The following is a 26,395-nucleotide window of genomic DNA, read 5'->3' on the forward strand; positions in this document are numbered from 1 at the left end:
TTACTCATAAACTACTTGACCATTTAATCTTACTTCATTATTTATTTACATTTTTCAGTATCCTGTTCACCAGGCTATATTTACGCTGTTGATCAGAACCTCCATCAGCAATTCTTTAGATTTTTCTCCTTCAAAAGGGACAGCACAGTGAAATCTGACATAAGTCAATGGAGTCTCTTGGGTACTGGTGGTATCCATTAAACAATGTATCTGGCTTTGTATTGTGGTTTCCATTAAAAATGGGATCCAAAAGGCAAGTATAAACTAATATTATTCTATCATAATAGCCAAGGCTATTGCAAGTTTGATTCTCAACCCAATGTAACGAGCGCTGTCAATCGATATTCATGTACATTTCTTTTGTGTTGTACGTGGACCAAGAATCATTGGAATGGGGGCAAACAACTATTACAACAAATGTCCACCCCCATAGAGTCAGCTACACATCTCCCTGTTCTCATGAGTAGACGTACAGTTGACCAGGAAACGCTCACCCAATATAAATAAATTTTCTAAAACAGATAATGCCACATATGGATTTCCATGTACTAGAATATAGTGACAACCCAGAGGCATGACTTGAAGCTCCTGGGCCCCAAAACAAAACCTGTAACAGGGCCCCCAACTATAATGCTTTATTCATAGTACTGGGCTCCCTATATGGAGAAGATAGGCCTTATGGGCCCCCTAAGGCTCCTGCGCCCGGAGCAACTGCATCCCCTATAGTTACGCCAGTGGCTCAACCATATTTATATATTTATTTCATTAAATTAGTTTTTCAAAGCATTAAAATACCTAAATTATTCTTAGCCTGAAAGGGAAATCATCAGAATGTTTATGCTGCCCTCTCTGATTATTATAGTGAAATTTTTGTGAAACTTAAAAGGTAACCTATCACCTCAGAACAGCACTATAAAAATTAAGTTGTGTTACTGTTCTGGGAGGTGATGGGGAGCAGGGGGATGTAATTTTTTTGTTCTCATCCGCTCCTCCTTTCCCGTGCTGTCCCCCAGTGAGGATTGCATGCAGTCTGAAAATCTGACTCCTTTCAGACTGCTGCGCACATGCTCTTCAATAGACTTCTATGGGAGAGCATGCGCACAGCGGTTTGCAAAGAGGCAGAGTCAGATTTTCACACCACACACAATTTTCACTGGGGGAATCTGCAGGAACGGCAGAGCGAGTGGAGTATAAAAATGATAGTACATTCCCCAGCTTCTCATCACTTCCAATAACTTAGTTTATGGTGCTGTTCGAAGGTCATAGGTTCCTTTTAAGTTCAATCTGAGTGCTGTGGACTAGGAGTGTGGCACACTAATAGGGAGAAAGGTGTCAATCAGCAGTGTGTGGGCAGAGGGAGTTTGCATAGGTCAGACTCCTAGTTCACAGCCCGAGGCATTAGTGATGGGTGTCAGCTCTTAGGGGCCAACCACACTGTCTTTAGCTCCATCAGTTTCACAGACGGAGTTCCAAAGTGTGTCCCGGCCTGACTGCGGGTGTCTGGACACGAACTCAAAGCATCATACATGCCTATGATGCTCTGAGTTGAGGTCCGGAGACCAGTGGTCAGGCCATGACACACTTCAGAACTCAGTTCATAAAGTGGAAGCAGCTAAAGACAGTGTTGTTAGCTCCTTACATACAACGGACACCCAGTTTTAACTGCTGGGATCAAAGCCATTAGCCATGAATAGTCACCGAGGCACCTAAGGAGTTTGACAGGGGAAGGGTGTTCTCTCTGTCAGCCATATGGCCTCCAACAATGAGATCATGGAGTGCTGATGGGTTGATACAACAGCAGAGGCGTAACAATGGCTCCAAGTCCAACAAATATGGAAATTTCTGGCAGGGCCCAATTGGCTGCCTATCAGTAAAATACTGACACATAATGCATAGCATAGCATTGTTTTATGCTTTTCTAAGTAGTCAAATGATGGTATGCAAATGGGAGTTGGTTAAATGCCTCTAGGGTGACACCTATTAAAAGATAGCATTTCTGCAAGTAATTGTCTGACCTTTTAACGGGAATTGTAACATGCCTAGGAACATAAAGCAAAGCTAGAGACTTCTCCAAAAGGAAAAGATAACCATGTACAGACATCTATTTCAGGGTTTTTGCCCCTCAGCAGTGTATAGTACAGTAAGTTGCTGGATAACTGGATGAGAATCCTATGACTTGGGTCAGAATGAGTCTAGTTTCTCCTTGTGGAGAACATCTAGAAGGTGTGAAGAGACTTATAAGGCCATACATACTCCCATGAGAAATTTGGTATGCAAATGGCAGATGGTATAATGATCGTAAAGGGAAACCTATGAGAAGGTAGCATTCCTACAAGTCATTGTACAATCCTTTTAACCCCTTAACGCTACAGGACATAAGTTCATGTTCTGACAGGGGTGTAATTAATGCAGCAGTACGTAAACTTATGTCCTGTGGATGGCGTGGGTTCAGAAGTGAGCCTGCATCATCCTGCAGTAAAAGCCATCTGTGACGGAATAGCCAGCCTCCCATTGCAACAGTTGGGAACAATAAGAACAGCGATGGCCTGTGTTCACTAATGTGAGGTATAAGGCATTGCAGTACAGAAGTACTGTATCATAATGATCAGAGCTTTTATGGTTCAAGACCCCTACAGGGACATAAAAAATTAAGGAAAATAAATCACACATATTTGGTATCATCATATCCATAATGGCCTGTATAATATTTCTTTATCGTGCACAGCAAGAACCATTAAAAAAACTGAGGCAAAAAGCTTATTTTATTATTTTGCCTACCATAAAATGCAATAAAAGCGATCAAAAAAGACCTATGTACCCAAAGTGGTACCAATAAAAACTAAAGCTTATCATACAAAAGCAAGACCTCACAGAGCTGTGTCCTTGGAAAAACAAAGTTATGTAACTTTGAATGCAACGATGTAAAAAAAAATATTTCCCCCAAAAAAGTTTTATAGTGCAAAAGTGGAAAAACCTAAAAAATTATAATTTTGATATTGTTGTAATCATACCGCCTGCAGAAAACGTTCTCATAACATTTAAGCTGCATGATTAACACTGTAAAAAAAACAATGGCATGATTAAGGTGCTTTCTTTCCTTGCCCTCAAAATAAAATTAATAAAAATTTTTACAATACATTAGATGTACCAAAAAATGGTACCAATAAAGACTACAGTTTGCCATACCAAAATCAAGCCCTCATATGGCCATGTCAAGAAGGAAAAATAAAAAAGGTATGGCTTTTAAAAAGTGGAAATGAAAATCCACCAGGAATCGTTATTCCCCAAAATAGGCCATGTCCTTAAGGGGTTAACAGGCCTGGTAACATGGAAGGAAAAAAAGATAGCCATGTACAAACAGCTATTTCAGGGTTTTTGCTACTCATCAGTGTAAGGTAGGTTGCTGGTTGGCTGGGTGAGAGGCCTATGATTTGGGTCAGGATGAGTATACTCTAGTTTCCCCTTGTGGAAAGCACCTAGTAGTTGTAAGGGAAGTCATGTTAAAAAGTTGGACATTGACTTGCAGGAAAGCTACCTTCTAATAATTGGCGCCCTAGGGAAATTGTACCATCTGCCATTTGCATACCAAATTTTCCTAGTGGAGGTGCCCTCAACAAGGAGAAACTATGCCCCTGCCAACCCAGTCAAATGATTGCATGTCAAAGTCTCTATGTGGGTCGTATCAATAAATGTTCAGAAATATAAAAAAAAATGCAAAAGCCACATCTTTTGCAAAGAAACTGATTTATTATGAAAAAAAACTATATAGAAAAATTGATATCACTGCACAATATTTGTGCTTTACAGCAAACATCACTTAAAAAAAACAAAAAAAAACAATACCAGAATTGCTGCTTTTGTTCATCTAGTGTCCCAATAACAATAAAATGTGGTTAAAAATTTGCATGTGCCACTAAATGATAGCAATAAAAACCACTGGCCTTCTCCAAAAACACAAGCTCTGTTGCCAGGAAAATAAAAATTTTATGGGTCTTAGGGCTCTTACCCACCAGCTTGTTTTACGCTGCGATATTGCTGTGTGTTTAACGTGATTGTCAATGGGACTTTCTCATGTTAAAAACGCATCGCAACTTTGTGCTTTGCGATTTTTGTGTGATACGTTTTTAACATTAGAAAGTCCCATTGACAATTGTGTTAAAAAAAACGCAGCGATATCGCAGCGTTAAAAAAAACGCAAATGGGTAAGTGTCTTTACAATGCAGTGATGCAAATACTTTTTTGTTTTTTGTGTGATTTTATTGTGCAAAAGTAGTAAAATAAAGAATAAAAACTAGATACATATGGTATTGCTGTAATCATACTGGCCTGCAAATTAAAATTAACATGTCATTTATACTGCACAGTGATCAATATAAGCACAAAGCCCAACAGGTTTTTTTTTCCTAACCCATAAAAAAAAATTATGAAAGTTTTACAATAAACTATATGCACCCCAAAATGTTGACTTTAAAGGAGTTTTCTGGTCCAAAATTATTGATGACCTATTCAACTCGGACTGCAAAATATAAGCCCTCATAGGACTGTGTTGATAAAATACATAAATAAGGAAAAATAAAAAAAAAAGTTTTGGCTCTTGGAAAGTAGCGATGAAAAACTAAAAAAACTATGGTTAAAAAAATATATTCAAGCAACTTACCTTAAGAATGATGTACTGCATTAATCCAACATAATAAAGGATGGACATCACACAGCTAAAAAACACGACTATAGGAAGAGCCTGTGGGAAACAATACACAGAAGTCACATCTTGAAATGCGTAATATGTTCTAGTATAGGTAGTACACCTTTTAAATTTGCTCTGCAGGATATTCTTGTCATGTGCATGTACAGCAATGTCATTAAATGTACTTATTTTCAGAACTAGCTGAAATAGCCAAGGAAATAGATCTCCTTCTGTCCCATAGAAGTTAATAGATCAGTAGTCATACATGTGTACTACTGCCCCATTCACATAAGGCTTATGCGGTGCATGATTCTCAGGATCACTGGGGGTCCCACAGTTTGGACCCCCAACGATCAGACATTTATCCCCCATCTTGTGGATAGGGGATTAATGTATTTTATTATAAAATAACCCTTTAAATGTATTTATGAAACTGTTTTACATGCTGGACCATGGAAAGACAGCAGGGGATTTATACAAATCACCATAGGGTTTTAGTGTTTTTTAATGCCTCAGATCAGAGATTGTAAAAGTTGTCAGCTCACTACAATGGTTGAAATAGATGGTGTGTACTGGTTAATAACTGGATTACACTTGGTGGACGCCATTATTACTAGCATGTTTTGCAGCCTACTGGGTAATCGTACGTATCACACTAAGGCTGTATGTCCACGGGCGTGAATCCGCTGGCAGATCACGCTGTGTGAAGCTTTTCATAGCATTGCTATGGAAAGCGCAGCTGCGGCGTCCACGAGCGGAGAATCATAGCGATTCTCTGCTCACGGGATCTAAATCGTGGCATGCTGCGATTCTCGGTGATGAGCCTATCTGTCAGACCCGTCAGCACTACCCCTCGGCAAAATATACCTGGCGATATTCTGCAACGGCCGTGGACTGGGGGCCCAATGGGTTTTATTATTAAAGTGGGTATAGTGGAGTGTTATGAGTTTGATAATATCACAATAAATAATAAAAACAGCTTACTATTCACGGTTACTACAAACCTGAAAAGCGAAAACATCTTTAATTAAGGCTTCCCCAAAAACAAATGATGAGCCAGCAGTTGTATAATTCAGGAAAATCTGTAAAGTAAAATGAGAAGAGGGTTAATTCAGTTGGTTATTCTTTATATTAAATACTTATACATTCTATGGCTCTAATATTCAAACGAGTATTATCAACCAATTCTGTCATTCATAGCTAGTTAAAGGGGTTGTCTCGCGAAAGCAAGTGGGGTTAAGCACTTCTGTATGCCCATATTAATGCACTTTGTAATATACATCGTGCATTAAATATTGGCCATACAGAAGTTATACACTTACCCCCTCCGGTGTTGGTGTCCCCGTCTCCATGGCGCCGACCGAAGCCTTCCTCTGCCTGGATTCAACACTCACATTCAACACTCACAAACACTGACGGACTACCTTGACCTCCACGCCCCGAGATGTCTTTCATCGGAAGAGTCTGGGAGATTGCACAGGGACTTTGAATCAGAAGAGCTCACACAGGCACCATCGGAAATCAAAGCGGGGAAGAGCCCGGGTCTAGATAGGTACTCCCCAAGATTCTATAAGACATGCGGGGGCCTGATTGCAGATTTGCTGCTCCAGGCCTTCAACGCGGTCTCCCGGGGCTGCCCCTTCCCGCCCCAGGCCCTCCAGGCACACATCGTCCTGATACCCAAACCAGGAAAGGACCCCCTGTAGTGTGCCAACTACCGACCGATATCTCTTATTAATTGCAATCTCAAAATCTTTTAAAAAATAATAGCAACTAGATTGAACCCCGCGATTCCCTGAATTATTCATGGGGGTCAAGTGGGCTTTGTCCTTGGGAGGGAGGCAAGGGACAATTCCATTAAGACCCTGTCCTTGATCGACCGGGCGCAGAAAAAAGGATCCCCATTATGCCTGTTATCTGTCGACGCTGAAAAAGCGTTCGACAGAATTAGCTGGAAGTTCCTGGAAGTGACCCTTGGGAAGGTGGGACTTGGACCCAGAGCACTATCATGGAAAATGGCTCTTTACCATCGCCCCTCGGCACAGGTCAGGGTTAATGGCAATTTGTCAGCCCCGTTTGAGATCAAAAAAGGCACACAACAGGGGTGTCCCCTGTCCCCAACTTTATACATACTAGTAATGGAAACACTCGCCAATGCCATTAGAAACAATCCCTCAATACGAGGGATGCAGGTTGGAGGGGAAGAACACAAAATATCACTTTATGCGGACGACCTCTTGGTGTATGTCACCTTGGTGTAGTCCTCCCTAACATCATGCAGGAATTTGCCGCTTTCGGCAAACTTAGCAACTACAAAGTCAATGCGCAAAAGTCCGTAGTCCTTAACGTTACCATCCCACGACGAGAAGCTAACAACATGGCCGCGGCCTTTCCATTCCTATGGAGGCATGACTCATTCAAATACCTGGGAATCCAGATCCCGACCGACCTGACCCAGATATATGAATTAAATTACAAATCACTCCTATCGACCATGAAAAAAGATCTGGAGGGTTGGGCGGAAGGGTCGCTATCATGGTTTGGCAGAATGTGCGCAATCAAGATGGACGTTCTCCCAAGGCTTCTATATACTTTTCAGACTGCACCGTGTAACCCCCCCCCCCCCCCCCCAGAGCCTTCTTTGATAGATTGCGAAGTCTAATACTCCGCTTTATATGGAAGGGGGGCTCCAAAAGGCTCAGTTATAAAAGTCTAACCAAACAAAAGAAAAAGGGGGGAGTGGGACTCCCCGACTTCCATCTTTATCATAAAGCAACGATTGGAACCCTCATACTGGACCTATATCATCATAGGTCCCATAAACTTTGGGTACAAATTGAAAACGAGAACAACATCTTTGAAACAAAAGGGGCATTCTGGATCCCGAAAGGGGTCAACTGGGAGAAAGCTGAGGCCTCGACCCTGTTGATCACTCTCCTGGGGGCCTGGAGGGGAAGATGCAGGATATCTGTCCCGGGGCCCCTCACCCCACTGGTTGGAAACCCACAACTCTCAGCAACACTAGGCACTCATAGCCTGGGGTTTTTGCCACTTGGAGCGGAGGCCAGGGTAGGGGAGGTGTTAGATCCCCGGGGTCTGCGTGACATGACGAACCTGCAGGGGACCCGGGAAACTCCCCCGGGCTCATGGATGCAATATCTACAGGTCTGCAGCTACCTGGGGAAGATAAAACCTGACCAGGGTTGGAACCTAAATCTCACCGCTTTCGAGAAACTGTGCTGTACTGCGGAGACACCTAGACATACGGTGTCACTGCTTTATAATCAGCTATTGGAGGAGCAACTTGACGGTCACATCCCCAGGTGGATAAATGCGTGGGAGGAGGCGCTGGGCCAGTCCTTCCCCGGGGAGCTCTGGGACAAGGCATTCCAACATACCCATAAGATGTCGGTGACCAGTAGGCTACAAGAGTTAAATTTCAAGATTATGTCAAGATGGTACATGACACCGGAGAGGCTACATTCCTTCTTCCCGTCGACCCCGAACACTTGCTGGCGGTACCGTACGGGAGTGGGCTGTATGCTTCACATATGGTGGGAATGCCCCATGGTTGCGCCCATCTGGCAAGACATGAAACGCCTATTCGAGAGGGCATGCGGGGAGCCTCTGGCCCTGACACCTGAACTGGCACTCCTGTTCATCTCCCCCGCCGATGCCCCTTCACTCAAAAAGGGCTTGCTGAAATTCTTCATTATGGCCACGAGACAAGTGATACCCAGGTTCTGGAAACAGAGCTCAGAAATTCCTAGGTGTGTATGGGTGGGGGCAATGGACGAAATAGAACGATTGGAGAGGCTAAGGTAGTCGGACGACACAACAGGCTATGATAACTTTTACCGTGCCTGGACGGTCTGGATAGACATCCGCAACTCGCCCCTATTCGCTAGATGGCTACAGACCAGCAATAGCGAATAATCCGATCAGATAACAAGCGGTGAGGTGAACTCGGGGGCCTCCACCTGGACACCTCCCCCGTCCCCCCCCTTCTTTCCTCCCCCACTCCATCCTCCCCACTATCCCTTGTCTGTCTATTTAACAAATCACACCACAAACAAGTTAGTTGGTTTTCACCGAAATTTAATTGTTCTCACAGCAAGATATACGTGTGGAACCTCACGACATCACTGTTGTCTTTTTTGTGACAATTTACTTGTATTGTTAAAATTTAATAATTATAATTATATTGAAAAGGAAAAAAAAAAGGATAATTATATTTCTGACAATACCTGAATTTGATCACCAAGAAACTTAAAAGCCTGATAACCTGGCTCAGTGCGAATAATGAAGATTCCCAATACAAACTCCAGGCCAAGGCCCCAAATTACTGCTCGCCAGGACACCTAGAGTGGATATTAAGAGGAGTAAGTATAATGTTTTTGGTTATAATTTATATAAAAAGAGTTACAATTCCTATGTTCTCATTTTCTTATATTCACATATAGTCTAAATTCCAACATGCACAAGTTCCTTCAGAAATTCTGGAAGTGCACAAAGATATGCTGGCGGGTGTTTAGTCCAACGCATATTGCTCGGACCAGTAAGCAGTTACTTGAGAAGACCAATGCTCGCTCGAGTAACTGCTTTATCCGAGCGTGCTCACTCATCTCTAGTCTGGGCTTCATTAATATCTATTCATTAATACCTTTGCAATTAACTCTTGCACTGTTTAGAGAAGTTAAAAATTACTAATATATGACCCGTTAAAGCCATGTTCTCATCACATCTGAACCTTGCATTAACTATATACGTTAAAAGCATTTTCCAAAGTATGCCTCCAACAGAATGCCTCGACCTACACAGGCATACAGTGGGAAAAGTCTTCCATTGACTCCCATTGTAGAGTACAAAACATGAACATTTTTTTGTAGTATGGCCTTGCATAAAATTGCATAGTTAACTACTTTTTCCTATGTGACAAAAAAAAAAGTACGCCAACATATACCAGACATTCTTTTGGCTTCTGTCAGGTGAATAGAACCCTAAGGATATCTTTAATTAGTGGTAGATATAGATGTAGATGCTTGATTGATGTAGATATCAGGAGCTTTCCCAAAGTATATGGCAAGTATAGTGCTGAAACACAATGTGAACAGAACCTAAACACTGATATCTTTGCTTGTTAAGCAAAGGGGAAAGTACAAAATAGCAGCATGCCAAGTAGCAGCGTGCTAAGGGGGACAAGAGACTATATAGACTCTGACCTCAACCAGTAAACAGAGTTAGGAGCTGATGTAGTTAAGTAATTTTTTGTGTCAGAAACTTTCAAACACTCAGAAAAGACAGAAGTAATAACTGACTTAGGTGAATCCATCTATTCTGGATGCTGGGTGATCGGTATGTATTGTCCTACTCCTCTTGCTGGCAGTTTAGACCAGTAGTTCTTAACCTTTTTCAGCCCAGCGTCCCCTTTAGCTAATTGGATGGTGACCAGGACCTCCCAAGCCTTGCTAGTTTAAACTTAGTCAAAGTTTACCTTATTTACAAAGTTAAAAGTACAAATTAAAATACCGATTACTTTTTTTTAGAAAGTTTGATAGTGTTTAACAGATTAGCATTAACCCCTTAGTAACGGCCCCATCGGGATTCTACGTCCTAGCCGGCTGGGCTTTATTCCTAGATGACGTAGAAATATGCATCTTCTAGGAATGACAGCCCTGCAGGCTCAGGACATGATAGCTCCATGCTGCCGGTTACCGAAGGTAGCGGACAGCATGGAGCTGTCATCCCGGGCCGCGGGACCCCACCGCCGGTCACGCGATCGCCGGTATCCACCGGATACCGGCGATCGCATTAAAGTCAATGAAAAGTTAAAAACAGTTAAAGTTTCAGCTCCCCTTACGGATCCGATCCGTAAGGGGAGCTGAGAGTACTCACCCCCGGTCCTCCGCGCCGTCCGGCTTCTTCTGTGTTCTCCCCGAAACTGCCGCTGGCATCTGCGCATGCTCGCCAGATGCATTACATCACGCGCATGCGCAGAGAGCCAGGACGCCCGGGAAATTTAAAAACTCCCTGCTCTCGGCTAGAATGAGTAGCCGAGAGCAGGGAGCTGTCACCGGGAACCGCTGTATGCGGTTCCCGGTCACATGATTGCTGCTATCCAATGGATAGCAGCAATCATGTAAAAGTAAAAAAAAAGTTAAAGTGTAAAAAAAAAAAAAAGATAAAAAGTTTGTTTCATCTCCCCTCCTGGATCATATCCATGAGGGGAGATTAAATTAGGTACCTTAAGCCCCCAGATTTATCCGCGGACCTTGCCCGGCTTCTGCGCACGTGTCCGTCGCCAAAATGGCGGACACAGGCGCCAAAGCCGCAGATTGGTGCGGTAATTTAAAATCTCCCTGCACCTGGCTACTAAATGTAGCCAAGAGCGTGGAGATTTCATGGTGTGCCACGGTACGCTTTTCCCAGTTACATGATCGCCGTTATCCAATGGATAACGGCGATCACGTAAAAGTAAAAAAAGCTCAATTTTCACCTCCCATTACGGATCGGATCCGTGAGGGGAGGTGAAATTACTTAAATAAGGCCACCGGTGAGGTCCCCTGATGGGATCCTTATCCGCGGACCTTCCCCCAGTTTTGGCGCATGCGCCCCTCTCCAAAATGGCGGACGCAAGTGCAGAAGCTAGGGAGGGCAAGAGGAAATTTAAAATCTCCTTGCTCCTGGCTACTAAAGGTAGCCAAGAGCTTGGAGATGTCACGGGGGGCCGCTGTGAGCGGTCTTCAGTCACGTGATCGCCATTAGCCAATGGATAATGGCGATCACGTAAAAGTCAAAAGACAGTTAAAGTTTGACAATTCATTCAGTTTGGGCCCCGTTGTGCTTCCAGACAGAAGATTAGGGCCACAATGCATATGTTTCTGAACACGGGACAAATGGGGGTATACATTTTGGGGTAAACATCTTCATTCCTATGGATGCTGTACAAAAAAAACTATTTTTAAAATGACATAATTGCCAAAAAAACAAAAATCGTAATTTTTTCCTTCTGCTTTGCTTCGATTCATTTAAAAACTGTGGGGTCAAAATACGCAGTACACTGCTAGATGAATGCGTTAAGGGGTCTAGTTTTTATTATGGGGTCACTTGTGGGGGTTCTCTGTCGTTTTGGTCGCCCACGGGGTCTACAAGTGGCGAATGGGGCCTGAAACACCTTCAACCAAAATGTCTATTCTGAAAACCACCCGCTGCTCCTTCCAGTTAGGGCCCCATTGTGCATACGGACAGAAGATTAGGGCCACAATGGGTATGTTTCTGAACACGGGACAAAAGGGGGTATCCATTTTTGGGTTAAAGCCTCCATTCATATGTCTGCTGTCCAAAAAAAACAGTTTTTAAAATCACATAATTGATAAAAAAAAACTAAAATCGTAATTTTTTCCTTCTGCTTTGCTTTGACTCATTCAAAAACTATTGGGTCAAAATACACAGTACACCCCTAGAGTAATGCGCTAAGAGGTCTAGTTTCCAAAATGAGGTCATCTGTGGGGGTTCTCTGTCGTTTTGGCCGGTCGAGGGGTCTACAAGTGAGCAATGGGGCCTAAAACGCCTTCAAGCAAAAGGTCTGATCTGAAAGCCACTGGCTGCTCCTTTCGGTTTTGGCCCCGTTGTACATACGGACAGAAGATTAGGGCCACAATGGGTATGTTTCTGAACACAGGACAAACGGGGGTATGCATTTTGAGGTGTAAATACTCATTTTCATGTGCACTATAGAAAAAAATTCTGTGTTAAAAATTACATATTTGCAAAAATATAAAATTTTATTTTTTCTACTCCTAAATTGCATTAATTCCTGAAAAGAAACTGTGGGGTCAAAATACTCCTGACCCCCCTCAGTGAATACACTAAGGGGTGTAGTTTTTAAAATGGGGTCATTTGTGGGGTTATCTATAATAATTATGACACCCATGAGCCTTTGCAATCTTGGCTTGGTGCCGGAAAATAAAGCGTTCCTCAAAATGTTGATAAGTAATGTTAAATTTGTACGTCTCCTAAATGGTTAAAAAAAAAAAGAAAAGTTTTTCAAACGTTCGGCCAGAATAAAGTGAACAGATGGAAATATATACCTTAGCAAAAATTTATACAGTATGTTTGCACATATTTGAGATATTACATTTGAAAATGTGAAAAAAATGACAATTTTTAAAAGTTTTTCCCATTTTTGGTGTTTTTAATAAATATACACAAATTCTATGGGTCTATTTTTACCACCTAAATGAAGTACAATATGTGGCGAAAAAACATTGTCAGAATCACATGGATATGTAAAGCCTTCATGGAGTGATATGTTAAGTGACACACGTCAGATTTCCAAAATTTGGCTCCGTCACTAAGGCGCAAACAGGCTTCGTCACTAAGGGGTTAATTGTGAAAACATGTCTCTAAAAATTACCAATAAGAAAAGGGGCCACAGCACTCACAAAGTATCGCACAGAATGAATTCAAATGGGAGGAGGGGGAAAAAAAGGACTTTATATAGTCGAAAAAATGCAACGCCACTGTCAGGGCTATGGACAAAACCCCTTTAACATACACTTTAAAAAACGTAGAGCGGTGGCAGCATAAAGTGATGCAAAAAATTTTTTGTTTAAAGGAACATTTTTATTGTTTTAGAGTTAAAAATGACCAAAGAAGCATTTTAGTCAGCTAAATTTTAGCTGCTAAAATGTAGGTGCTAAATATTTCAAAACAGGTTAATTGTGGGTACAATAATAAATAGGTTTTATTGCAGAAGATAATTTTTTGGGGGGGAAGCAAGCAATAAAGCTATCTTTAATTCGATAAAGACGTACAACGTATAAAGAAAATACAAAATACACCTTAATCCTTAATTGCCAGAAGACTAATTAAAATGCAGGAACTATGAGGGGGCGTGGCTAGCTAATGGAAAGCTAGGTCGCATATCTGCTGAGCTCCCTGCTCCAGCCCACTGAAAACAGCACCCAGACCCGCTAAGACCCATGAAAAACTTACCAGATGGCAAAGGGAAGGAAGAGGGACACTCCAGGAGGGAGCCAAAAGACCCCGGTGGGCTCCCTGTTGGCGTTCCTCCGTAAACCAGCAGCCCGAGTCACCCACGAGGAGGCTTACAAGATAGCGCGGAAGCGCAGCATGAAAGAGAAATCCTCTGCAGATGCCGGCCGGCGGTCTCGCGCTCGCTCGGCGAGCCCAGCTATTGGCAAGTATGCCTACACTGGGGAGACCTGCCCTGAGGCAGGAGACAGCGGCTTCACAGGAGGGGGAGGGGGAGATAGAAGAGCCGGGATGAGAGATAGAGCCTGCCGACATAGCGGGGACCAGCGCCGGACCCCTCCCCCGTCCCCCAGCACTACATGCTGAGAGCAGAAAAGGAGAGCCTGGGAGCTCCCAGTATAAGGGAGCAAACAGACTGTAGCAGCTTCCCTACAGAAATAAGCAAAGCAGCACATAAAATAAGCAGGGGACAGCAGCTGCAGTCAGACAATGACACACAGGAGCTGCAAACCTTATCGGGCAGAGAAAGCTCCCCCCATGAGTCACCCCAGGCAGCACAAAATCCAGAGGGAAAACTAGCCCAGGACCACAGCCAGATAATAAAAATGCAGCATACCCCCCACAGACTGTTACCACCAAGCCCAAGCAGATCAAAGCTACTGAAGGGAGCAGAAGACTTGAAAAATCTCCCAGAAGTGTCCAGGAATAAAAACCCCTCACCACAACTAAAGTCCTCCTCTCCATCTCAACCAGAGTACGAGTCAGGGAATCGAGCCTCACAGAACCAGAACCACCATACGGCACTAGGGGCCACAGGAACATCTTGGCTGCCGTTACCACAGCGTGCCTTCTATAGGCAAGACAAGAAAGACCCAGCCTTACCTGAAAGAAACCCACAGAGCCAATTGACAGGCCCACAGCGCCATTTAACAATGCCGGACAGCCGCTCCAGCAGTCCACCCACCTCCACAACCGTCACCAGCCATAACACAACAACACGAACCTCTCGCCCACAAAAAGAGAGAGAAGAGTGGGACTGGAAAGAACACCTGAGAGCCATGCCAACCAGGCAAGAAATGGATACCTTATTCCACCGGATGGAGACGGAACGTAAAAAAGATGTTGCAGCCCTCCACCAAGAGATCTGCCAGGTGGGGCAAAGAGTTGAGACGATGGAAGAGGCACAAGAGAAAATAATAGAAACCGTTGATGCCCACACACAAGAATTGCATACCCATTCTCAACAAATCTTTGACTTGTTTGCTCTTGTCGACGACTTGGAGAATCGCCACAGAAGAAACAATGTGAGAATCAGAGGTCTGACGGAAGAGATTGAACCCAACCAGCTTGAGAAATGGCACAGGAATTCTTTAATAATATCCTAAAAAGACCGACAAATACAACCATGGAAATAGATCGGATACATTGCTCCTTAGGCCCAAAGCCAACAGATCCTAACAGACCAAGAGACATTATTTGTAGGATACATTTCTACAAAGATAAAAGACCTAATCCTACAGAAAAACCGAGCAATAAAAGATCTGACATTTAGAGGAACAAAAATCATGATGCTGCCGGATCTTTCCAGACGCACTCTACAATTGCATAAAGCATTGAAACCCCTACTTCTATTACTCCAAGAAAGAGACATTTCCTACCGATGGAGCTTTCCATTTCAACTTATTGCCAGGAAAAATGGAAGACAAGCAAGCTTTAGAGGCTTGGGAGACCTTCCGGGATTCCTCAGCACACTAGAATTTCCGTCTGTGGCACTCCCGGACTGGCCAACCACATGCACACTACCGATTCCGCCTCCAAGACAATCCTGGCAGACCGTTGAAAAAACAGACAAGCAAGCAACGCAAATCCTCACGCCGAAGAGTGAGAGAAGAATCCAGAAGCCCAACAGGAGACTGACCCAGGACTGTGCTCTCATTAGAGAGAAGTGTTTCTTTTCCATTCCTACATAGATAATTTTGTTTAGCGAGATGGGTCTTTGAACGGCGGGTAGCTGCAGTTTCTAAAAAAAAAGTTCATACCTCATTTCAAAGCGGGCAGGGGGGTGGGGTTCTCCACAGGTTATCACCCACCGAGTTAGGTTAGACAGCCTAGTTAAAAGCTGTCAATCGCCTAAGATTAAGCAACTTGTAGCTTGAGTTGGGGACCATAGGTCCTGTTTGTTTGGTTTGTTTTATGTCCATCCCTACCCTTAACCAGGTTGCACCTACCCTTCCTTTCCCACCCTCTTGTGTTTCCCATAACCTACCCCAGTCGTGCCCAGAAGGTTTGGAGGTGGGACCCGGGGCGCAGGTCCTGGAGCAGCGGTCACCATGGCAACTTTAACTTTCTGCACGTTTAACGTTAAGGGCCTAAACGTCCCTCAAAAAAGGAAGCAAATCCTCTACCATCTTCACAAAAAGGGGGATCATGGTGGCCCTACTCCAGGAAATGCACTTCAAAATGGGAGGAGTCCCAATATGCAAATCACAAAACTACCCACATTGGTTCCATGGGCGCGACCCATTGAAGAGAGCAGGCGGAGTATCTATGGCATTACACAGGACCCTACAACACCAGGTGGCTTTCTCTTGTGTAGACCCTGAGGGCAGATTCCTTTTCCTCAAATTAGAAGTGACGGGCACTATATTAACATTTGCAAACGTTTATCTCCCCAACCAGACCGCTCACGCCTCCAGAATCCTCAGAAAATTGTCGGCGTTCACTGATGGCTTGAAGATTATCCTGGGAGGAGACTTCAATCTGGTACTGGACCCTGCCCTAGACACGTCCTCGGGTAAGTCTTCTGTCTCTCGAGCAGCACTACGGGCCCTTAGAAAAACACTAGACTTGTTACATTTAGTAGACCTGTGGCGAATACTCCATCCAGCTGTCAGAGACTATTCCTTCCATTCTGCAGCACATAACTCTTACAGTAGAATAGATCTCATTATGGTCTCCCAGGGTCTCCTGGATTGCTCTCCCAGCTGCTCACACGGGAGCTTCCTATGGTCGGACCTCTCCCCCGTGTTCGGAGGACTGGCCCCCGAGAGGGGGAACCGGAGGAGTCGCACCTGGAGATTAAATGACAATCTCCTCAGAGACCCTATCTGCATTTCAAAAATCAGGGGGAAGATCCAGGACTTTGTAGATGTACATCGCAACAACAACACCCCACCCCCTGTAAAATGGGAAGCTCTAAAATGTGTCTTGAGGGGAGTCTTGATCTCTCATGGTGCACATCTCAAAAAAGAAATATCTGCCACCCTAAACATCCTCCTGACAGAATTAAACACCAAAGAGACAACCAACAAACGTCAACAATCAGATACCCTCAGGGCCCAAATCTCATCCCTTAAACAACAGATCCTGGCTATCCTAGACCAAAGATCCCTAATATATAGAGACAAACTAAGAAGAGGATCATTCGAATATGGCAACAAATGCGGTAGCTGGCTGGCCAGAACCCTACACCCCAGAACGCCATTAACCCATGTCCCTAAAATACAGTCGCAACAAGGGCATCTGGTCCCTAAGACAGAAGATATCCTGGAAGAATTTAGGACCTTCTATAGCAAATTATACAATAGTGAACCTGAAACCCCTGGAACTGAGTCAAATAAAAATCCAGAGATAGAGACCTACCTTACAGCTAATGCCCCAGGGAAAATCTCAAACATGGAGAGAGAGGACCTGGAGCTCGACTTTACCACTCAAAAATTATCGGAGAGAATTCAAAACTTGAAAGTAGGTAAAAGCCCAGGGCCAGATGGGTTCACCGCCAGGTTCTATAAAGTACTCCAGAAAGACTTGTCCCCCCTGGCGTTGGAAGCGTTCAATGCGATTAGCAGGGGACAGCCCTTTCCCTCACAGGCGCTACAAACGCATATAACGGTCATTCCTAAGCCGGGCAAAGATACATCGCTCTGTGGAAACTTAACACCCATCTCATTAATTAACCTAGATATCAAATTATTTGCCAAACTTATAGCTAACAGATTCCAAAATATTATACCGCGACTTGTCCATAGAGAACAGGTAGGCTTCGTCCCGGGCAGAGAGGCAAGGGATAATACCTTAAAGACGCTGTCTCTTATCGACAGGGCCAAGCGCCATGGAATCCCCCTGTGCTTACTGGCAATTGATGCCGAAAAGGCCTTTGACCGAGTAAGTTGGCCCTTCCTCTCTGATACATTGGACAGTATGGGGCTGGGGACGCGGATGAAGCACTGGATAATGGCATTATACCATAGCCCCACAGCAAGAGTCAGGGTCAATGGGGCGCTATCTGAAGCCTTCCGAATCGGGAATGGGACCAGACAAGGCTGCCCACTCTAGCCATTCCTATATGTCCTGACCATGGAGACATTGGCAAAGTCCATTCGCAAGAATGGGTCCATAAGAGGAATCCAAATTGGGAACATGGAACACAAAATGGCCCTCTTCGCAGACGACCTGCTCCTATACTTGTCCAACCCTCGTGTTGGTATGCTGGTGGTCCTCGAAGAATTTAAAAGATTTAACAAGGTCAACAATCATAAAGTCAACACCCAAAAATCAGAGGTCTTGAATATCACACTCCTACAGAAGGAGGTGTCCCATCTGGAAAAATCATTTCCCTTTCGCTGGTGCAAAACAAACATAAGATACCTAGGTATCCAGCTTCCGGGAGATGTCTCACAGGCATTTAAATTCAACTACCTCCAATTCGCGGAAGGAATAGAGAAAGATCTGAATAAATGGGGACCCCTGTTCCTATCATGGAGCGGCAGGGTTAACGTGATCAAGATGGATATACTCCCCAAATTTCTCTACCTATGCCAGACTATACCGATTAAACTCCCAAGATCATATCTGAAGAAATTGAGAGCTTTAATAACAGCATTCGTGTGGAGGGGGCGCAAATCTCACATGCGCTTCACACTCTTAACAAGAAAGGGGGCCTAGGTCTCCCCGACTTCACCCTTTACTATAGGGCTAGCATTTCTAATAGTATACTAGATATACTAAAACATAAAGCTTCGAAGCTGTGGGTGGAAGCGGAACATGAGGGGGTGGAGGGCTACTTACAGGCGGCTGCCTGGATCCCCTTTAAACTGATCAAGGCTCTACCTATCCAGTCCCCATTCTGTGTCAAACTCCTTGAGAAATGGACAAGCTTTGCGGCATCAAAGGGCCTTGTGGGAACACCGGGCCCACTCACACCCCTAATCTTCAACCCTCAATTTGAGACCACTTTCCGGGGCTCTCCTATCCTGACATTACCAAACAACCCAATCCCAAGGTTGGGAGACATGGTGTCAGAATCAGGTTTGAAGCGGATGCAGGAGATCTTTGGAGACAGTGAGACCAAGCCAGGGATGTGGCTGCAATATTTCCAACTGAGGAGTTTTGTGAACTTATTGATACCACGAGTGAGTGAGCTAAAACCCCTAACAGAGTTTGAACGACTATTTCTTTCCCCCACACCCCTTAAACATATGATTTCCAGACTCTACGGGATGCTGCTGTCTCGGGAGACGAAGACCCTGAGTACGTGGGGGCTTGGGAAAGGGAATTGGATAGAAGCTTCTCTTCTGAGAGCTGGAGCAGAGCCTGGCTCTCGACACATAAGCTCTTCACGGCAGGTAGAGTCCAGGACCTAAACTTTAGAATACTGTCAAGGTGGTACAGAACACCAGACAGGCTTCAGAAGATGTTCCCCCCAGATCTCTCCCACTTGTTGGAGATGTAATGACAGTAGAGGCACAATGCTACATATCTGGTGGGGGTGTCCTCAGGTGTCAAACCTATAGAAGGAGGTGATAGACCTATACAACCATGTCTGCCATAGTGAGGTGTCTCCTACCCCGGAACTAGCTCTTCTTTCTATGCTACCAGGACCGTTAAGCAAAACCAAGAGGGGCCTCCTTAGATTCTTTATCATTGCAGTTAGGAGGATTATCCCGAGACTGTAGCGCTCCAGCGTCGCCCCAACCCGAATAATGTGGGTTGAGGAGATTCACACCCTAATGCACTTTGAAGAACTGGGAGCAGATGGGCCGGAAGCCTGGGAGGAGTACTACCATACATGGCAGACCTGGATAACTTTCAGGTCCTCGGACGCACTTGGTAAGTGGCTGGAAACAGGTACCCTCTAAATAAGAGAAGAGGAGAGTATCCCCTCGCAAATCATGGGCCTCTTCTGGCTCTCGCCAATCGCATCTCGCAGAGTCACACCTATACCACCTCTGACGAGTCGGCTACTGGACATCTGGAATAGTTTCGCAAATCGCTTTGGACTAGTTTCCAGACCAGGTCCCCTTACTCCCCTGTCCGGGAATCCAGAATTTCCCTTGCTAAACGAGAAGCTCACCCAACCACCAGAGGGGACTTGTCCTCTCCTGCAGATTAGAGATGTCATTTCCACATCAGGGGTTAAGCCTATAAATGAGATCCTGGGAGATGGGGTCTCCAGACCTGGAGCGTGGCTAAGATACCTTCAAATAAGACATTTTGTCCAGACCCAGGGACCCGTGGAAGCTCTCTGTTCTCCTCTTTCCAAGTTTGAGAAACTCTGTGTGGCTCCCACGCCGATTAGGTCCGGGGTCTCAGTAATGTACCATCTCCTCGTGTCGGCAGAGACTCAAAATGATGCTGTTGCTTATATGGGGAAATGGGAGAGAGAGCTGGGGAAAACTTTCCTAGAGGAAGATTGGCTTAAGTCCTTTGTCTTAACTCACACTCTAACAACCTCATCTAAATTTCAAGAAACCAACTACAAACTACTTTCACAGTGGTACAGAACACCCACAACTCTGGCCAGGATGTATCCCCAGACCCCGGATACCTGCTGGCGCTGCTCCCGGGGAAGAAGTAGTCTCCTCCATATCTGGTGGGAGTGCCCTTTGGTCTCCCCTCTCTGGAGCGATATAACTAACCTCTATAACGCTATCTTCAGGGACTCGATAGTCCTTACACCGTAGGCGGCACTACTATCTATACTCCCTGGCTCCATAACCAAAAACAAAAAAGCCCATTCAAATTCTTCCTAATAGCCATGAGACAAATAATTCCGCGGCTCTGGAAGTCTCCCCTACCTCCCTCGAGGATCCAATGTCTGGAGACTGTGGACCATATAGCACAAATGGAGGAAATAATGGCTCAAGACGAGAACAAAGGGAGATACTACTCAATATGGTCAGCTTGGATACTATTCCGCAATTCCAATGACCTAAAGACCTGACTCCAATCGGGCGTTGTTCCAACCTGAATCCACTATCCCTAAGGTACACATTGCTAAAACACAAGTTGCTTTAGTGTGGCCATTAGTGCTCCACTCCCCCCTCACCCTGCCCCACTGACCCATCTTCCCCCCCACTCTGTCCTCTATCATCTATCTATTTCTTTTTCTTTCACTACTAATTTTCACTATGTTAATCTAGTTATTTCTTTCGTTAATTTATACGAAATGTTATTTGAACGACATTTATGACAAAATGCACAAGAGCCATTGAAACAATGTGTATATCAAGTTAATACGTTATTTTCTCGAAATTGTTCTTGTGTGCAAACCCAGTAAAAATATTTTGAACCATAAATAAGAGAAGAGGGCCCCAGTAAATAGACCCTGTGAACGATGACATATCCATGGGTCATTGACTCTACCCACCCTTACATCCCTCTTGTGTCCAACCACGGGTGTGGCCCCCCTTGGTGTTCAAAGTGTCTGGTGGGCCTGCTATAGGTTTATATGTTTGTTTGCTTTGGCCCCAACCTTGAATTTCATCTTGGTTGAATGAGAAGGAATGTGAGAAGGAAACACATGAAGAAATTCTACAAGATAATTGAGAGAGACTTGGATAATCCAGACCAGCAGGGGGAAGATCAAAAAGATATAGCCCACCCCAGTACAGAGAGATTTCTCAACTGTGTTCAGTGGGAGCGTGTTAAATTAAGGCTTTCCTCTAAGAAGCGAAATCTGAAGATTGAGGGCTCCTGTCATGTGGGAAGCAGTTAAAATGTTGAATTACTGGACTATAGAGGCCAATCCAGAAGATGTTCTTAATGTTCCACCCATACATTGCCATTGAATCCAAAGTACTGATTATAGTCCACGACTAAATGAAACATAAATAAAGAAACAGCTGTATTCTCTGCTCTGACTGATAGTGTCACCACTGTGAACTCACAGCAGGACACAGGCAGAGAGAATCTTATCAGTGCAGCCGGCTGATAACAGCCTGCTCCGCTGATAACAGCTGATCACTCAATTCTAGCAAGCTAGAATTCAGCGATCAACAACTCGTGCACGAAAACTGCACAATGTCCCTGCATTTAGACAGAACGAGAATCGCTCAAAAGACGGCTTAGAGCGATTCTTGTTGTGCCTAAAAGGGCCTTTACCGTTGATTTGTCAATTTGCATTACAAATTCTATGTTCTTTAACATATTTAAAAACTTTCACTTTCTTCTTCAACACCAGCAGCCATCTTGTCAAAACCTACACAAGTGAAAGTTTGAAGCGATTCCAGCCAATCAGTGGCATTATGGAATACAGCAGGTTAGGTTGTGCTGTAGGTTATCCAGTGTTATGAAGTGCGATTGATCTGTAGCAGAGTCATGTAGTTATAAAAGTCATATATTATATGATAGAGGCGCACAGGCTGCACACAACTCCCATTACATGCAAGTGATTCACATGGAAATAATTGCCTGGGTTTTCATTGGTTTCGGATTTCACTGATTGTTTTCGTACGGATAATCAACGAAAATCGAAGTATCACTACTTATTTTTAGAAATATGTAGTTACTAGATGAAAAAAAAAAAATCAACAAAGCAAACACAGAGTGCCTCCTATCGCCGACTTTATGTTCCAACGCCACCTTGAGAAGTAAAAATGCCCCCCAGGGGGCAATAACGCCCACATTGAGAACCACTGGTTTATATGGAAAGTTTACAGTGAATAGCAAAGGTTTTTGCAGGGGAAGCAGCGTTCACAAAGAGTACTAAGGCCTCCTTCACACTCTTCTATATTTAATCTGTATTTCTCATCCATTTTATGCAGTCAAAATCGGGACTGGATCCCTTGTATTTTTTCTTTTTCAGATCTACTCCTGGTTTTATCCTAAACAACAGTATAAATAATACTGACCAAATACTTAAGTGTGAATGAGGTCTTAGGATGAATTCCCACGTAGTATGCACACAACCTATTCACATGAATGGGACAGTCACAGAACTCTCTGCAACAAATCTGCCACTTGTATATTCTGCTCAGCACATAGCATGGTAGAATGTTTTATATTCTTCATACATAGCAATACTTCAGCTAGGGCTACATGGGTTCTTGTTGAGCAACCTATGGGGAATACATTTGCTAAAAACTACCAGAAAGAAGTGTACATTACAATGTCATCTGACAGCAGTTTTAAGACATCTCTAAACAATGTTATGTCACTCTATTACTTTGGTAGCATTGCTAGCTGCTCATACTTCTGGAGTTGTACACCACAACCTATAATTGAATTATAATAATTATTATAACTATAGAAATTATAATTGTTTGACATCAGTAGTGACGGATGTTTACTAGCTCACAATGAGTTGCTGGTAACTTAAAATAACGTAAAAAAATGAGTTCACAAAAGAAAATATTTACTCACTGCACGGTGGTGCTTTGACGCAATAAAGAGGAGAATGACAAACATGCAGACACCTCCAAATGATATAAGTTGTGTAGGACGCTTGGCTGTGTCCACTGCCAACCAGGCTATCAGTCCAATAAAAGCCAATGCAACAAATACCCTGTAAAGCATAAAAAGTGCAGTAAAAATGTATATATCATATACACTAAAGTTTAAAATATACAATTTTTAAGACACATTCATTGTTTTTTTTGGTCATTTAACCCCTTCAGTGGCGGGTTTCTTACCACCCTGTCAGACCCACCAGGGCAGGTTTTTAAAATGGTCTAATCATTTAATTTAGCACCATTGAAAAATACAACTCGTCCCGCAAAAAACAAGCCCTCATGCAGCGACGTCGATGGATAAATAAAGGAGTTATGATTTTTTTTTAAAGGTGGGCAGGAAAAAAAAATGTGTAAAAAGAAAAAAAGGGGTTGTGTCATTAAGGGGTTAAATAATGTACTAACTTTCTCCTCTGGGTCATTACGACACAGGGATACCACATGTGTAATTTTATTTTAAATTTTTTTTACAAAGTAAAGAGAGAGACAAGTGTTTTTGTTTTAATAATTTTTTAACTTTTTTTTAAAGACTTTTTTTTGTCCCTTTACAGGACTTCCACAGAGACCCATCAGGACCCCCTGATCACATTCCAGGGGTCCGATGGTGACAGCCCTTTACATGCTGCAGTCACAAAGACTGCAGCATTTAAAGGGTTAACACAGCAGAGATCGGAGGTTTTCTCTGATCTCTGCTGTAAGAGCTGGTGCCTGGTTGTCCTCTGACTGCCAAGCACCAGCTCTCCCGGCCAAAGAGACCATCGGCTTGCTTCTGACAAGCCGATGGTCTCTATGGCAACCTATAAATAAACCAGTGCAGGAGTTTGAATTCAGAAGCGGGAGATTGCCGGCAGATCGGCAATATCTTCCTGCTTCTGTTTTTCAGAGTCCAGCACTGGTTCTCTGTGGGACTGTGCAGGCAGAGCACAATGCCACAGCTTGTGGCATTGTGCTCTGCAGCTCCCAAAGTGAAACATAGCCCGGAAGTCTTCCGGGCTATATCGCTATGGGCAGTGGAGCTAGTCCCAGAAAATTTCTGGGCGTGCCACTCAAGGGGTTAAACATGTCAGTATTATACCTGCTGTTCTTAGTAGAGAGAGAAGTTAATTACCACCTTTTTCTTTGGGTTTCTGGGCATCTAGAAGTTTTTTCTCAGATTTCGCCTTAATAGAGTACTATTAAAACTGCATATAATATTGCAATACAACGTTAATATTTTTAACTTCAAAAAGCAGGCTCCCTTCCAAGTCACAGAAAATCACTCATAAAAAATCTCTTAATATTTTCTGAGATGAAATTTTGTATAAAATCTTCTCACAAAGAATCCCTATAGCAAATATAGAGGGGGCAGCGCTAGAGAGTACGGCTAGAGGGGTGATACCTCTAGCCCCGCCCCTCCTCCCACACTCTCGAGAAAGCCCATATGGGGTCCCGCTATAGGGGAATCCCTTGGGAAGAGAGGGGAAGGGAGTCCCCTACTGCCCCCCCCTGCTGGGTAATTGCCCAGCAGGGGGGCAGGAGGAATATCCCGCTGCCAGTAGCAGGGCATTTAAAAAGTGCTGCCCAGAAGCACATTTTAAATGTCCCATTGTAAATTGCTGCTAGTCCCCGCGGGGATTAAGGGAACCCTCGGCAAGTCCCCTCATTCCCATGGGTACTAACAGGAGTTTACAACGGGACATTTAAAATGGGCCTCTGGGCAGCACCATACACTCCTTCTCTCACAGGAGTCAATGGAAACTCCTGCGCAGCGCACCAAAGATAGGTCAGATCCTATCTTTGTTAGGTGCGTGCCGTTTCCCGCACCTAAATTTTCTTATATGAGCACTTCTATAGAAACCCATTGGTTCTTTTAGAAGCACTTTTTTTGCGTGCACGAAAAAAAAACACTCGTCTGATCGAGCCCTAAAGGTAAAGAAACTCACCACTTCATCCATTTTCTGTTTTTCTCCAAGCATTGGCCAAGTGGCTTAAAAAAATGTTTAATATGCTTTGCAAACCGTGCCACCAAGAGGTCATAAACGAAAAAGAAAAGTACCACACACGTTATTACCACTAAGGCAATGGCACGATTAAAGTCCAGGACACAAGCTGCAATAAAGTAGGCTGTATACCCTGAAAAACACAGTAAATAAATCGGTACTATCAACATCCATTCAATACATGATTTAACTCATTGCATTCATTAATATAGCACACACATTTTACAGAGATTATCACACCATTAAATTATGGAAGAAGAGCTGTAGTAGTAGGATGATAAATTGCTAAAATAAAAATGGGTTAAACACAAGACAACAAAACAATTAGCATCTAAGATATAGAGTTGTGCATGTTTTACCATAAATGCTCATTTGTTTTTTCAGCAACATTTTAGAAACATGGGTCACACAACCAGTTGAAATTTTTGACAACACGGAGTGCTATACGTGGAACACACCCTAAAAATGCTGCTCATAAAATATGCAGTGTTTTGAAAAATCACTACATGGGTCAGAAGCCCCATAAAAAGAAAGGCATTTTATGTTGAGGGCTTCAAAACTCAACATGATCTTGAGTATGTAATCATTTCTGAGGGATTTTTTAAGAATCTTAGTCCTCCAGCTGGCAGTATGTTGGAACTTACAACTAGAGATGAGCGAGCATCCTCGATAAGGCAAACTACTCGAGCGAGTAGTGCCTTATTTGAGTACCTGCCTGTCTCTAAAGATTTGGGTGCCGGCAGGGGTCGGGGAGCAGCAGGGGAGAGCGGGGAGGAATGGAGGGGAGATCTCTCTCTCACTCTCTCCCCCTGCTCACTCCCGCAACTCACCGCTCACCCGCGCCAGCAGCCGAATCTTTAGAGACGGACGGGCAGGTAATCGAATAAGGCACTACTCGCTGGAGTAGTTTGCCTTATCGAGGATGCTCGCTTATCTCTACTTACAACAAGTATAGTAAAGAAACTATTTAAAATTTTTTTAATAAAAATCAATTGGAAAAATGTTTT

At 43.8% G+C, this 26,395-nt stretch overlaps 1 protein-coding gene across 1 annotated transcript in view; it reads right to left on the bottom strand.

Moving 5' to 3' along the window:
* Positions 1 to 26,395, bottom strand: part of LOC136610063 (sodium/nucleoside cotransporter 2-like) — a 61,549-nt gene that overhangs the window by 24,745 nt on the left and 10,409 nt on the right. Inside the window, exons 4-8 of the mRNA XM_066589330.1 lie at positions 25,332 to 25,521; positions 23,324 to 23,465; positions 8,932 to 9,045; positions 5,689 to 5,766; positions 4,658 to 4,738 (exon numbers count right to left, since the gene is read on the bottom strand). Of these exons, the coding sequence (XP_066445427.1) occupies positions 4,658 to 4,738; positions 5,689 to 5,766; positions 8,932 to 9,045; positions 23,324 to 23,465; positions 25,332 to 25,521 (605 nt within the window). The remainder of the gene's footprint in view (positions 1 to 4,657; positions 4,739 to 5,688; positions 5,767 to 8,931; positions 9,046 to 23,323; positions 23,466 to 25,331; positions 25,522 to 26,395) is intronic.

This window comes from Eleutherodactylus coqui, chromosome 2 (genome assembly GCF_035609145.1).
Source record: "Eleutherodactylus coqui strain aEleCoq1 chromosome 2, aEleCoq1.hap1, whole genome shotgun sequence".
NCBI classification, from domain to species: domain Eukaryota; kingdom Metazoa; phylum Chordata; class Amphibia; order Anura; family Eleutherodactylidae; genus Eleutherodactylus; species Eleutherodactylus coqui.